This window comes from Onychomys torridus, chromosome 17 (assembly GCF_903995425.1).
Source record: "Onychomys torridus chromosome 17, mOncTor1.1, whole genome shotgun sequence".
Classification (NCBI taxonomy): Eukaryota; Metazoa; Chordata; class Mammalia; order Rodentia; family Cricetidae; genus Onychomys; species Onychomys torridus.
In genome coordinates this window covers 33,476,988-33,491,282 of record NC_050459.1, presented here as the reverse complement: position 1 = coordinate 33,491,282, position 14,295 = coordinate 33,476,988, and the positions used below count along the sequence as shown (strand labels likewise).

General features: G+C 37.0%; 1 protein-coding gene across 1 annotated transcript in view; it reads left to right on the top strand.

The window, feature by feature from the left end:
* Msr1 (macrophage scavenger receptor 1) overlaps nt 1-13,813 on the top strand; it is a 63,335-nt gene extending 49,522 nt beyond the window's left edge. Inside the window, exons 9-10 of the mRNA XM_036166698.1 lie at nt 2,644-2,832; nt 13,474-13,813. Coding sequence (XP_036022591.1) covers nt 2,644-2,832; nt 13,474-13,607 — 323 coding nt within the window. The 3' untranslated portion in view covers nt 13,608-13,813. The remainder of the gene's footprint in view (nt 1-2,643; nt 2,833-13,473) is intronic.
* Nucleotides 13,814-14,295: the final 482 nt, after the last annotated feature.

Genomic DNA, 14,295 nt, shown 5'->3' with positions numbered 1-14,295 from the left:
ACGCTCCACCTCTTACATCCCTAGCACCTGATCTTCTGGCATGTTCCCTGGATCTAGGAGGGGGTAAAACAGATGTCTCACTAAGGGCTGTTTCTAATATAACATGCCCCATTCCTTAGGTATGCAATGTCCTCTTCTACTTCATACATCTCATAATGTGGTGGCTGGGCCAGCAACATCAGCCCCACCCGGGGTCTTGTTGCACATGGGAATTATAAAGTTCCACTCAGGCCCTACTAAATATGGGGCCAGAAATTTGGAAATTTGTTGCATATCAAGAATTAAGAACCACTGCTCCAGGGCCAACAAGGCTCAGCAATGGCGTCTGTTGAGGAAGAAGACACTGAGAGTGCTTGCGTACTGGCTGGGTGGTGGTGGCACACGTCTTTAATGCCAGCACTCGGGAGGCAGAGGCAGGCAGATCTCTATGAGTTCGAGGCCAGCCTGGGCCACGTGGTGAGTTCCAGAACAGGCGCAAAGCTACACAGAGAAACCCTGTCTCAGAAGAAATAAATAAATAAAGGATAGTGCTTACATACACAAGTTTAGGGACAACCAAGCTTACACAATCAAATGTTTGAATATGTCAGTTTGTCCCTAGAATGCACATTAAGTATATTATGTCTGGATATACTCAACTTTGTAAAAATGGACACTCAAGCATAGCACTACCAAGCTCAATGTGACTCTACTATGACAGAAAACTTTATACAATCTTTCTTAGAATATTCTCTTATTTTCTTAGGCACTTGCTATAAGTGGTTAGGTCACTCATGGATTTTTCTCAGTAGTTGAGAGTTTAGATCCTGTCATAACAGCTTATTTATATTTCAAAAATGATCAGTCTTTGCCTGAGTGAGAAATAGATTTGTGCTTTGGCATGATTCCATTAATTCTGTAGAAGCAAGAACATAGTTATAATAATATCTATCTACATGTCACACCGCCTGTTATGCTTCTGGGTCAGTCAGAATATGGGAAAGTTTCAACTTCCTTTACATGTTGTTGAATTACTGTTTCAACAAAGTTTGGTTGAATTAGGAGACAATGTCACTGAATATTTCTTAAATAAAATGAACTCTAAAAACTAAAACCATACATTCCATTTGGATACTAGAGAACTAACTATTTGTTATTTTTATTTTATGAGTCTTGCATGCATGTATGTCTGTGCAACATGCGGGTGCCTTATTCCCACAGAGGCTAGAAAGGAGACATCAAATTCCCTGGAAATTCAGGGATAGATGTGTGGATGTTACAAATGAGCCATGGGTCACTCACTGGTCCTCTGGAAGAGAAGCAAGTGCTCTAACCATTGAGCAATCTCTCCAGCACTCTCTGGCTTGTTTTTTGTGTTTGTTTGTTTGTTTGTTTGTTTCATGCTACTAATTGTTTATGCTACTCATAAAGTGTTTTTGTTTGGTCTTCGCCTCTTTTTTAATTTTTAATTTAATTTATTTTTTTTTGTTTTGTTTTTTTGAGACAGGGTTTCTCTATGTGGTTTTGGTGCCTGTCCTGGATCTCTTTCTGTAGACCAGGCTGGCCTCGAACTCACAGAGATCTGCCTGACTCTGCCTCACCAGTGCTGGGATTAAAGGCATGTGCCATCACTGCCCACTGACTTGTTTTATAATTTAGTATTACTCAGACCTTCAATTGAAAGGATGCCTTTACATACTACTTTATATTTTATATATGAAGTATCTCAAATATATATTCTTTATTCATTAATTATTAAATTATACATTGAAATAGACCTACTAATTGGGTTTCGTGATTATGAGAAATGACGATATTGTTTAGCATAAGTATTTTTGTCTGTTTTATTCTTTGATAGTTTATACATATAATGACTTGTGGTCATGTTTCACACCCCCAATTACCTCCTTTCAACAACCACTGTCCCAATCAAACCCTTTCCTACTTTCCTGTCTATTTTTGTGTATGTGAAGTTCACTGGGTTTATTCAGCATTGCTTGTCTGGACACATGTGGAATATTATTTGCTGGTACATGGGCAACTTATCAGAGCCTACACAACCGAAGAAAGTGGCCCCTTCTCCCCAGAGCGATGAGAAATTGTAAACATTTGGAGGAAAAAAATCTATGAGTCATACAGTAAGGAATGTTTTTGATAGTTCTAAATTTAACTACTTGTTTTTTCTCTGAATAAGATACACAGTTTGATAATCTTTCTTGTTTATGGTATAAGATATATATGCTCTTGATCCTCTAAATTGTCGAGAGTCATTGGATTACACATTAGTGAATTAGGAAAATAACGACACACTCTGTGACATATTTTCCAAATAACATGAAAATTTATAAAACTGTAATAAACTGGTATGTCTCAAACATGGCAGTTATTGGAACAATTTTTGAAGGGTTCTAACATATTTAAAGGCAATTGCAACTCCGCTTCACAGTGAAGCAGTGCTTGCAGTTAAACCCTTTTGCCAATAGGTGGCGTAAGAAGTTTAACATTTATTCCAATGTTTAACTTCCTGAAGCAATGAAGCCGAACACTTTCTTAAAAAGAAATAAAGGTAACAGTGTTCAACCCCAACTATCTCAAAAAATAAAATAAAATAAGGAATTAGTGAAACAATGTGCATATAATCAGTCTTTACTGCCTAATTTACAGCTACTCTTAAGAGAGTTCGACTGGTTGATGGTGGTGGACCTCATGAGGGCAGAGTGGAAGTCTTCCACGAAGGCAGGTGGGGTACAGTCTGTGATGATCGTTGGGATATCCGCGCTGGACAAGTAGTCTGCAGGAGTCTAGGATACCAAGGTGTTCAAGCCGTGCACAAGAGAGCTCACTTTGGACAAGGTAATCTAAAATCTGGTTGTTTCTTTAAAACTTGAGGTAGGCTTTTTTTAAACATTTTTTTTTTTTTTTTGAGAATTTCAAACGTGGGGACTGAATGTACATCACTATCTCTCCTCCATTCCTATTCCAACCCCCGGCCCCTACGCAATGCCCAAATTCTTGAAAGTAGGCAGTTTTTAACCATTTGGGAACAGAAGCATGTGGATTAAAAGAAAAGAGTTGTGCACAAAAGTTTTGAAGGAAAGTAGAAGATTTAAAAAATGTATACACACACACACACAGAGAGAGAGAGAGAGAGAGAGAGAGAGAGAGAGAGAGAGAGAGAGAGAGAGAGAAGCTTGAAGCTTAGAGGAAGGTTCCAGACTCTGTTTGAGTCCCACAGGAGTGAGGTTTTTATTTCTTTCATTTAGGTTGAAAAACTTCTTAGGCCACATACATGTTAATGTATCTCACTGAGATGGCAGAAAGCAGTTCTGGGACTGCATAAAATAACTTGGAAGAGAATTTACATTGGAAAATATACTTAAATGTATGCCCTTGAAATTTTCACTGTATATTGGTCTTTCTAAATGAGCATCTTATAATAGGTCTTATGTGTAATTGAGCATCTACAAATGCTTTGATTCTGGATGACAAAGATTAGGGAAACATGTACACTCTTGCATTTTCATCTATGTTTTCTAGTTATTCTAGTCATCAAATCAGTTTCTCGGTAGTTGAAGTTCCAGCCTTCATGATTTTTTGTTGTTGTTGACTTTTTTCTTTTTTTTTAATTAAAATTATTTTTTATTCATTTTACATGCCAATCAAAGATCTCCCTCTTCCCTCCTCCCCACCCTACAGCCTCCCCATCGCAACCCACCCTGTTTGTTCCCTCCTACAAGAATATAAGGCCTCCCATGGGGAGGTACATTTAGTAGAGGCAGGTCCAAGCCCCTCCTCCTGCCTCAGGGCTGTGCAAGGTGTCCCATCATAGGTAGTGGGACTCCAAAAAGCCTGCTCATGCACCTGAGATGGATTCTGATCATATTGCCAGGGGGCCTCCCAAGCAGATCAAGCTACACAACTGTCTCACCATGCAAAGGGCCTAGTCCAGTCCCATGCAGGCTCCACAGCTGTTGATCTAAATTTTACAAGTTCCCACTAGTTTGGTTGTCTCTGTAGGTTTCCCCATCATGATCTTGGTGCCCCTTGCTCATAGAATCCCTCTTCTCTCTCCGACTGGATTCCTGGAGCTCTGCCTGGTGTTTGGCTGTGAATCTCTGCATCTGCTTCCATCAGTTACTGGAGAAAGACTCTATGAAGACAGTTAGGATATTCACCGATCTGATTAATAGCTGATGCATGTGCTCAACCAGAAAAAAGAAATAGAGAAGAAATTTATGTAAAATTATAAAGATAAAATAATGTTTCCTCTCGGTTATATTTCTAAAATTGGACATATATCAAATTACAATGCTAGGATAAGATTAGATGCTTAATATTCCCGTAAGAGGTGTGACTTGGTGATATGATATACCATTTAGTGATAACTGTGAGCCTGATGTTATGCTGAGATAACAATTAATAGTCAATTAATAGAATTAATAGAATTGACAATGTGTCACAATTACATCCTTTTCTTAGATAAATTCTCATAATAGGTAATAAGAGACAGATTTGAGCGGGGACCTCAGGTTATAAGTCTTCAAACACATGCTTTAATCTGATGAAGAAACCACATGTAAAAAAAAAAAAAAAAACAGATTCTTGGTATGCAGAGTTTGTGTACACAAATTAAGTTCCTGATTATCTATTTTTGTTTAATTTGTGCTATAAAAGATGAATTGGAGAAGCAGAGGAAGTGGGAAATGTCTATATTTGCCATAATACAATGAATTGATGTGGCTACACACTTCCCATCCCTACCACACCTTCAGGACTTCTATTCTACCTCCTAAGTTGTGAGTTTATCTAGTATGGGATTCTATACCTCTACTCAGAGCACTGGAAATACTAAGGCAAGAAGACATCAAGTCAAAGACAGCCTAGACTATTAATACCTCTCTCAAACAAATAAAACAAATAAAAATAAAAACAATGATAGGGGAAGATGTTAAGCATTCTTCTGTGCTTAAAGTTGCTTTTCAGAGTGAAATACTTCCAGTCAACAGGTTAATTTTTGTAAGACAAGAGTTAAAAGAACTGAACTGACAATGTGAGTTTCCATATGTTGTAGAGAAAACTAAACATCTGTTGGATTTTTAAAAAAAAACAGACAGAATGAAAACCTGTTTATTTTAAATAAATATGTAAAATATCTTCAAAGACTTTGCCACCTATGAAGTCAATGTCTCTTTACCTGGTAAATGGCTGTCCCTACTTCTGGTTTAGAATAACAACACATAGATAGCCTTTATTCTCAAGCTCAATCTTCAGTGAAAAAAAAAAAAAAGCCAAATCATCATTTCCATTTGTTTCATTAAGACACATACAGTTAATTCATGTTTCATATCTTCAGGTGAACCTTACATCTAGTACAGAAAGAACATCACATTCAATGTGATATAAGTAGAGAAATTTTAATTTGGGAGATCTAATAAGCTTTGACAAAATACACTGTGATTCTGCGCCTTATTTATCTGAGCATGTATGCTTGCTATAGATTTCGAATATGTTTTTTAATTGATCCTTACAATCTAGGGGGAAACAGCATTGGGAAAGGGCATGATCCTAATATTGCCCTAACTATGAGGACTAGCCTCCCAAGTCAAATATTCCAGAGAGGCCATCCCTAGGCATATTGATGGAAATACCTCACCATTTAGGAGATTCTAAATCCAGTCAAGTTGACGATGAAGTTCAATTATCACATGGTTCTTCTAAGCGTGTACTCATTCCGAGGAAATATACATCTGAGCACAGGGCCTGAAAATGCTTTCTCTTCTAGCAAAGAGTGAAAAGACAGGATTTAGCATCAAGTGTAATTGTTTATGTAGCTAATTAATGACAAATCTCTTAAATGTTCTCTTTCTGACATAACAGAATTTTTTTTCTAATAGGTCTCACTTAACTGAGGCTGAGTATGTATGTTATATGGTAATTTTGAACACTGCCTCAAAACTTCTTCCATAAATCCATACAGTGGACAAGCACATTACTTTTCTTTACACATTTCTGAGCCAATTAGAAAGACGAGATGCTTTAGAATGCAGAAGATGGATGTTGAAACCTCAGCTTTGGTACCTTTATCCTCATCATTTCAATAAAATGAGAACCATATTGTCACAGATCTGTGCAGAATCTTTAGGGCACAAGCATGTGGAAAGCACCCACTAGAAGACCTGCCTAGTACTCAAAGGTCTGTGCTCACAAGCAGTACACACTCAATAATTAGAAGTGCATTTGGCACTCTGCTTGAAAGCAGAGCCAGAATTACATAGAGTGATGCAGAATGATACCACACAGTGACGTTAGAGCTACTCCAGGGTCAGAAAGGCAAATGCGGTTTTCTGCTGTGAGGATGTGTGAACCAGTCTAACTATTCCTTCAGTTCTCACCACTAACCCACTGAAATATGATTAGGAAAACTTAAATAATGAAGGAAGATGAGATGGCAAACAGAGATAAACAAACCCAAGTTGGGTTGTTCTGAATGAAAAATGAAAACATTTTGAAATTTAAGTGTTGTGCTCGGCATCATGGAATATTATATGAGATGGACTTGCCTAGTAAGCTACTTTGGGGTTAGACTCAGTGAACAACTATTTTTGTAAGGTTTTTTTTTTTTTAGAACTTTGTTCTAATACCTCTCCACATGTAATTACAATTCTACCCAGGAGATGGGGAAAAGTCAGTTCTGACTGCAGAATAGAGACAGAAAAGCAAACCTAGAGATATGAATGAATGGCAGGGAGCAAAAGACAGACATGCGTGTGTGGTGGTATTGTGTTCTCAAAAATATTGTGCACCCTAATAAACTTATCTGGGATCAGAGAACAGAACAGCCACTAGATACAAAGGCTAGAAATTGGTGCACTCACACCTTTAATCCTAGCATCCCAGAGGCAGAGATCCGTCTGGATCTCTAAGAGTTCAAGGCCACATTGGAAACAGCCAGGCCTGGTAACACCCACCTTTAATCTCAAGAAGTGAGCCTTTAATCTCAGGGAGTGATGGCAGAAAGCAGAGGTATATATAAGTCGTGAAGACCAGGAACTAGAAGCTTTTGACTGGTTAAGCTTTTAGGCTTTGAGTAACAATTCAGCTGAGATGTATTCTAGATGAGGACTCAGAGGCTTCCAGTCTGAGGAAGCAGGATCAGCTGAGGAACTGGTGAGGTGAGGTAGCTGTGGCTTGTTCTGCTTCTCTGATCTTCCAGCATTCACCCTAATACCTGGCTCAGGTTTGATTTTATTAATAAGACTTTTCATGATTCATGCTACATGCATGTGAATTTTAATTATTTATTATTTGCTTGGGAAATATGAAAAATCCAGTTAATTTTATATTGTCCACAACTGTCAAAATTTAAATAAAAGGAGAAAAATTTTAATTCATCCACTTGGTATAATTCCCCCATTTCAGAGACAATGTAGTTTCCTGGACACAGTTTCCTCAACATACTTTTCTTTTCCTTTCTTTTCTTTCAGATTTCAAAATAGCAAACCTGGCTTACCAGAGATAATCCTTGTTAGCTTTGAGAACAATTAGTTTTGCAGCTGCCAGCGAAAAGATTTATTGGAATAAAGCTTAAAGCATGGTCCTTTAACTAGGTTCTTTCCTTGGCATATGCTGTTTGCATGAAGTGAAATGTTCTTTATTTTCCTGAGAAGATGAAACCAGTGAGTTTCAAGCAGTGCAGAGAATTTTCTGGTGCTGGTCATTGTAGGAGGGAGAAAGACCCCTCTTCTCTATGCAGGCTCTCCAAACCTCATTTCAGTGTCCACTCTGTAGCAAACAAGGATGGACTTTATCAGACAATGGTGCTATCTCCATGAACCTGCTCAGGAGAAGAGTTGAAACAAAAGCAGCTGTTTTACTTCTCCTAAATGAACAGTGCTAAGCTCTAAACTTTAGAACAGAAACAAAAGAAAATTATCGCCATTGTGCTGCCGCCTCTTACAAACTCTTAGCTATTCTTTGTTTTCATATGAACTGCTACCACTTTCCATATCTAGTTTTCCAGTGATTTTTTTTAAAATGCAAAAGAAGAGAAGCAGCAACCCAAATTTATCTCTGCGTCTTTGACCTATCTTGCAGTGAATGGTTATAAAAATAATCCCAAAGATGAAGGCAATGTCACTCAGTTGTTAAACTCATACTGCCCCTCGACATTAAAGATTTGGAAATGTGGTGGCTGGCACTATGGCACTTCTGGTAAAGCACTTGTCCAGTAACCATGAGAACTTGAGTTCATAGTCCAGCATCTACATAAAAACACAAGCAGTGGCAGCAAGCATTTGTAACTCGAGTACTGGGAGTGGTAGAGATGAGCAGATCTGCAGAGTTCAATGGCCATCCAGTTTTGCTGAACCAATGAGCTCCAGGTTCTCTGAGAGACTCTGTTTCAAAGCATAAAATTAAGAGTGATCAAGGATGAAACCTGAGTTGACCTCTGGCCTCCACACACAGGCACTCAGATGTACAAATACCTACACCCAAATATGTATACACCTGCTTCTTATCCACACCCAGCATGAATATTTTGTAAAAGTTTTGAAAGGTAAGTGTTTGAATGTTGGGTATTATTGAAGAGATCATGGATTCTACCCTGCTGGTTTTGTTAGTTATAGTAGCAAAGGCAGAACCAAGTGTACTTTGCTGTCATTTAGCTTACTGTAATAATCCCCTTTGAGGATTACAGGTAGGTGTTTTTGAGAAACATACACCATAGCCAAAACTATTTTTCCTGGTTTAAGTATGGCTAGTATATATTAAGATCAATACACATGAGTCTATTAAATGGGTAACAGAATTTATTAAGATATAAATTGAGGAAATACACTCACGAATACAGAACAGAGTAGACAGCTAAAGTTGTCCTCTGAACTGACTGGGAGTGAATCCACCTCTCAGGGATGAGCAGGGAGAAGGGCATGTGGCCCTTCTCCCTTCCCTTGTAAGAGTTCACAACAAAGGCAGGAAGCATGGCCTCGTTTGGCCCTATAGCCCAAGGTCATGGGCAGAGCAAATACCACTACAAGTGTAGATCACAAAACTTGCCCAAATTTCCAGTCATCAAGCAGGCAAGGATTTTTTTGGCAAGTTAATGTTTTAATCTAGCACCCATAGTTTTTTCTACTAGATAGAATCATTCTAAATTATTTGTCAGTGAGATTTCTGCCCTCTAAATAAACTTGCTCATTTATAACTTTAATGTCATAGAATACCAAAACTACATGGAACCTCATAATCATGGTAGCCCTGCATTTTTATTCAATTCAATATAGGACAAAAATCAAGGGATGTATGTAGTCTTTCAGAACCACAAAACAAGACTCTGAACTGTAGGGCTAACATCTATTCTATTTTGATACCAAAGGTGTTTCAGTTTCAATATAAAGCATTGTTTTCTCTCAAAGCAAAATCTTTACATGATACACTTCAAAGCTACAAGTCACAAAAGTGATACGAATTCATATCACACATCTACAACTAGATATAATTAACATACATGCAGATAATTCAAGAAAACAGGGATCTTTTGGTTAACCAGTCCATCTACTCAGCAGCTGACAGAAAAATCTCATCACTTCACCAAGTATCAATTAATATGTGAAATCTGATTATCCTCCTCCCTCTAAAACTGGGATTAATCTGAAGATTAAAGATACTTGTCACTCAAAAAAATGCTGACGTTGTTCTTTTTCAAGGTTAAGAGGAAATATAACCACCAAGCAATATAAACCAGGATCACAAAACTCCAAAAACTATAGACAATGCTTTCATTCTTGCTTGCTTTTAGAAACACAAAACTGTGCTATTTGTTTTCTCTAACAGCTAACAAATTTCAAGAGAAATCAATCATAAATATAGGTGTGGTAGATAGGTGTGGTAGAAAGATGATATATAGGTAGTTAGGTAGGTATGAGACAAATACATAGATAGACAAATGATAGTTAACTGTTCCTAGGTTAACTGAGTACTAATTTGGTCGAAGCATGTCTACTAAATTCTACAAATGTTACTTATGTTCCCAGTGAGTACAAAGAATATATTACAGACAAACACCCAGCAGTGACTGCAACAACAGCAGAATTTCTTAAATAATTGTTATTATCTAAAGAAACAAAAGCAAATTTACTTTTTAATCTCTTAGTTTTGCACAAAGATAAAATTTTATGAATTTTATGCTACCTTTGCATTAATTTTTAAAGGCAGAAAACCATTTGGAATAAGCTGGAAAATGTGTATTAAATAAAATTTTCCCTTAGGCTCAATAGTTCTGAATATATTAATACAAAAAGAAAACAAATATTTATAGATTATTTCCTTACCTCTATTTAGCTTCTATGTTATGAGTAAATAGTACTGGGTTTTGGTGTCTTTGTGGTTCTGCTTAGTTTTATTCATTCTCTGCTATTTTGAGATAGCTTTGTATCCTCTGAGTCTATTTAGCTATGAAATGGAAGTATTGCCTTTATTTTAAAGGCTAGAGAGTAAACAGAGTTAGAGGAGAAATACCCAGGATATCATCTTCAAGCACTCCAAACATTCCCACAGTTACTGTATCCTTTCTGTTCAGCAATAGAGATAGTCGTTGATGGGGCTGCATATTTTATCACCTGTGTCTGTCCTTGCTGTGAGTTCTAGAATAATAGTCAAAGGTTATGTATGCAAATATAAACCCTGCCACCACGTTTGTGACATCAATTGTTTTGTCTACCTAGAACATAAGACCCCAGGTGGAAGTCATTCCTATCGAGTGTGGGATTTGAATTCTTTGCACTCAAAACAGAATCATGGTATGGTTAAATCTCAGAAATGCAGTGAATATTGATTGGCCCTAGGCAAACATAACAGGGATTCTGTGTGGCTTTGGGCAAAGTTCCTACTTCTATCTGAGTTTCTGTTATGTCAGTAGAAAATTAGAACAAAAATGAAATTTAATTGTTTAATATTGGTGGAGGATTCAGTGAGTCATTGGATCAAACAAACCATGAGTGAGTCCTGTCATATAAGAAATCTTGGAGGAATAAGCCTGCATTTGTATTATCATCACCACACCCTCAGCATCCCAGCACTCAGGATTCTAGATGAGCTGCTTGGTCACAGCTTCTAAAAGCCTGTGTGCTCACCTATCAGCACATTGACTAGGTGGTTTTATCTTCTCCCTGGAATAGCTACCACCAATGGGATTCTTCTCACTCTTGTTTCTCTTTCCCTGGATGAGAAAGGCTTCAGTGCTAATGGCTGAACCAAATGAATAGAGCTACAAAATAATTCAGAGTAAACCCATCACCATAGCCTAAGGACAGAAGCCACGAGCCTTTCCTTTCTTCTGGCTCCAGAGGGATAGCAAGGCCACAGTTTCACCTCTGTTTATCTACATTTGCATGTGATGAGTACAACTGGTATATTTCCCTCTGCTTTGTTTTCATTCCATGTAAACATGGGAGTGACCTTACATGGCTGCTATTTGTCTGTGGTTTTTGAGTATCCCTTTGGTGCTTTCCAGATCTTTCTGGAAGATTTTTTTATGTACTGAAAAGAAAATGCACACACAAATAAATATTCAAAAAATACAGAAAAGATCATGCCCCTCCCAATAAACAATTTGAGAACTACAAAGCATTCCTTGCAAGGTTTCTACCTTTGAGATTATATTTTCTTTCATTATTTTTTCAAAAGTACAGTGCTGTTGTAGACATTCTCCAGATGACTGAATTCTCCAGCTTATTAGTAATACTTTTATATTTGAGTATCCCAGGAATTCTTTGCTTTTTTGTAATAGGAACATTGTTGGCTGGAGGTGTATAATAGGAGTCCATCACTTGAGTTCAGCATACCCAACATCCTAGATTCAATCCCCCAAACACCAAATGAAAACAAACAAACAAAGCCAAGAAAACAAATAAATCAAAACATAAAGGAATTCTGATCATTTATTACTTGAAAACACAATATTTATAATTACCTTGAAAATGCAAACAAAATCGCATCTTGTGTTTAGATCTTCCTAGTAGAGACACATGTTACTTAAATCTTAAATGAATGCATCAATCTTTGTTATATATGGATAAGTAGTCTTCCTGTTCTATTCCACAAACAAATAAAAATTGAGTCCTCAAGGAAAATGAAGTTTCTTTCTCCCTTGAAAATTTTTCCATTAAACTTCCACTCGGACATACAACTCTAAAATATATATCCGATGATGTTTGTATTTTGATGGCTTACTATGTATAATTCAAGAGTTTTTATAATATAGTCCAACTTCCAATTTAACCTGCCAAAAGGCCTTGTTTCAGTCATTAACACCAGTTGTGTTTTAGATACCCAGAGACTATTCTAAAATATTAAACATTTCCATGCTTCCTTTGCTATATGAAATAAGTATTTTTGTTTATAATGAGAGAAAGCATTATCTATGTTTTAGATCACATGTTTTCCACACTATGAATTATGACATCATCAGTAGCTGATTGTTTCTGTATGCACGTATTACTATGCAATGATGTTTACAATTCACCATCTACATATTGTTCTGAAAACCTCATCTAGAGGTTTGGATTTAATATGGCCAACAAAACCTGTTGTAAGCACATGTTTATGTTTCCTGAAGGTTCTGTTTTCTAATATCTTAAGAGTAAAAAACAAGGAGAATTTTCACAGCCATACACTGAGGAAGGAATCTTCAGAGAATGTCAGAAAAAAATATTTCCAAGCACTTATTTTTACATTTATCCTTCATAACACAGCTTCCTTTCCAAAAACAATTGTTTTCTTCTTGATAAAATTCTATCTTTTGTGACACCTTAGTCTGATTATTTATTAAATTAAATATTTGTTAGGTAGTCTACTAGCAAGTAGTTTTTCTTCATTATAATGAACCTGTGAATGACCTCAGAGGAAGTGAATGTGTCTTAGCCTCACCAATTTTTTATTTGCTTGTGCTTAAAATCAACACTACTTTCAGTCCAGGGTTTCCTTATAGGATGGCTTTACGAATGTTTTACTAAATCAATACGGTAGTTTCATTAAAATAGATAGGCTATTTGGTAAACTAGGCAATGCTCAGCTAAAAGCTATGGAAGAAAAGAAGTTGCTGCCATGCCATCCCTTTTCTGCCAGTATTTTTATCTCCAGGTATGCATCAAAATTCCAACATCTAAGAACACTTCAATCAACATGTCATTACATAGATCCACTGCTGTCAATGCTCCCTTATTTTTAGATTAACAACAAAAGCCAATGCATCCTCAGGAAGACAATCAATTACCCTTTAATCTGGGCTTTCACAGAACTGTGCAGGGACTTTTGTAACTATTATTCTTTTGCAGTGAAGTAGTTGCCAGGGTTGCGAAGTATGAAGTTTTCTGAGGTGGGAAAGCCAATTTTAGATTCACAGTACTTGGATCTAAAGAGTAACCAGTACTTTGACCCATTCAATCACAAACCCTTAGCCTCAGTTGCTAATGCAGATATATCTGATTATTGCAGGTACTGGTCCAATATGGCTGAGTGAAGTGATGTGTTTTGGGAGAGAATCATCTATTGAAGACTGTAAAATCAGGCAATGGGGAGTGTTAGCCTGTTCACATGCTGAAGATGCTGGAGTTACATGTGCTTCATAATTCATCGTATGTTCACTAGTATTTATGAAATTGCTGTTGTAAAATTATGTTAGTTGCCCTGCTCCACTAAAACCACTTCAATGGATAGTAAAGGGATTCACAGTATTGGTCAAAGAAAAGGAATATTGTAAGTGACTGGAAAACGTTTTTAAACATATCAAACTAAATCTGTGTCTACATATGTCTAAGTTCTTGCAACGGCTAATTTTGATTGTCAGCTTGAAAGAATTTACAAGTGGCATTTTTTTTTTTGCCTAGGGTGGCAAAAATACTGTTATTTCTATGAGGACATTAAACTGAGGTGGAGTTTTTGGTAGCACTCTTCCAATGGCATGAGATGCAGACTGAAACAAAACAAGAAAGTGAGTGGCGCACCATTATTCAACTCTCTCTGCTTCCTGACTATGAACACTAACTACAGAATGCTTCTATCACTGAGACAGACTACCTGAAGTCGTGAGTCAAAAGAAGTCCTTCTTCCTCAGGTTTCATTTACAGCAATGAGGGAAAAAAAAGCAAATGGAGAAAATCTGTACCATAAGTGGGATTGTAATTGCCATAAACCTGACTGCAGCTCGTCAACTTGTTGCATTAATTTACTGGAGGAATGGAGGAAAGTTTGGAGCTGTAAGCTGTAGCTGCTCTACAATACTATAAGCAGAGCTTAATGAACTATCCTGGTAGGAAT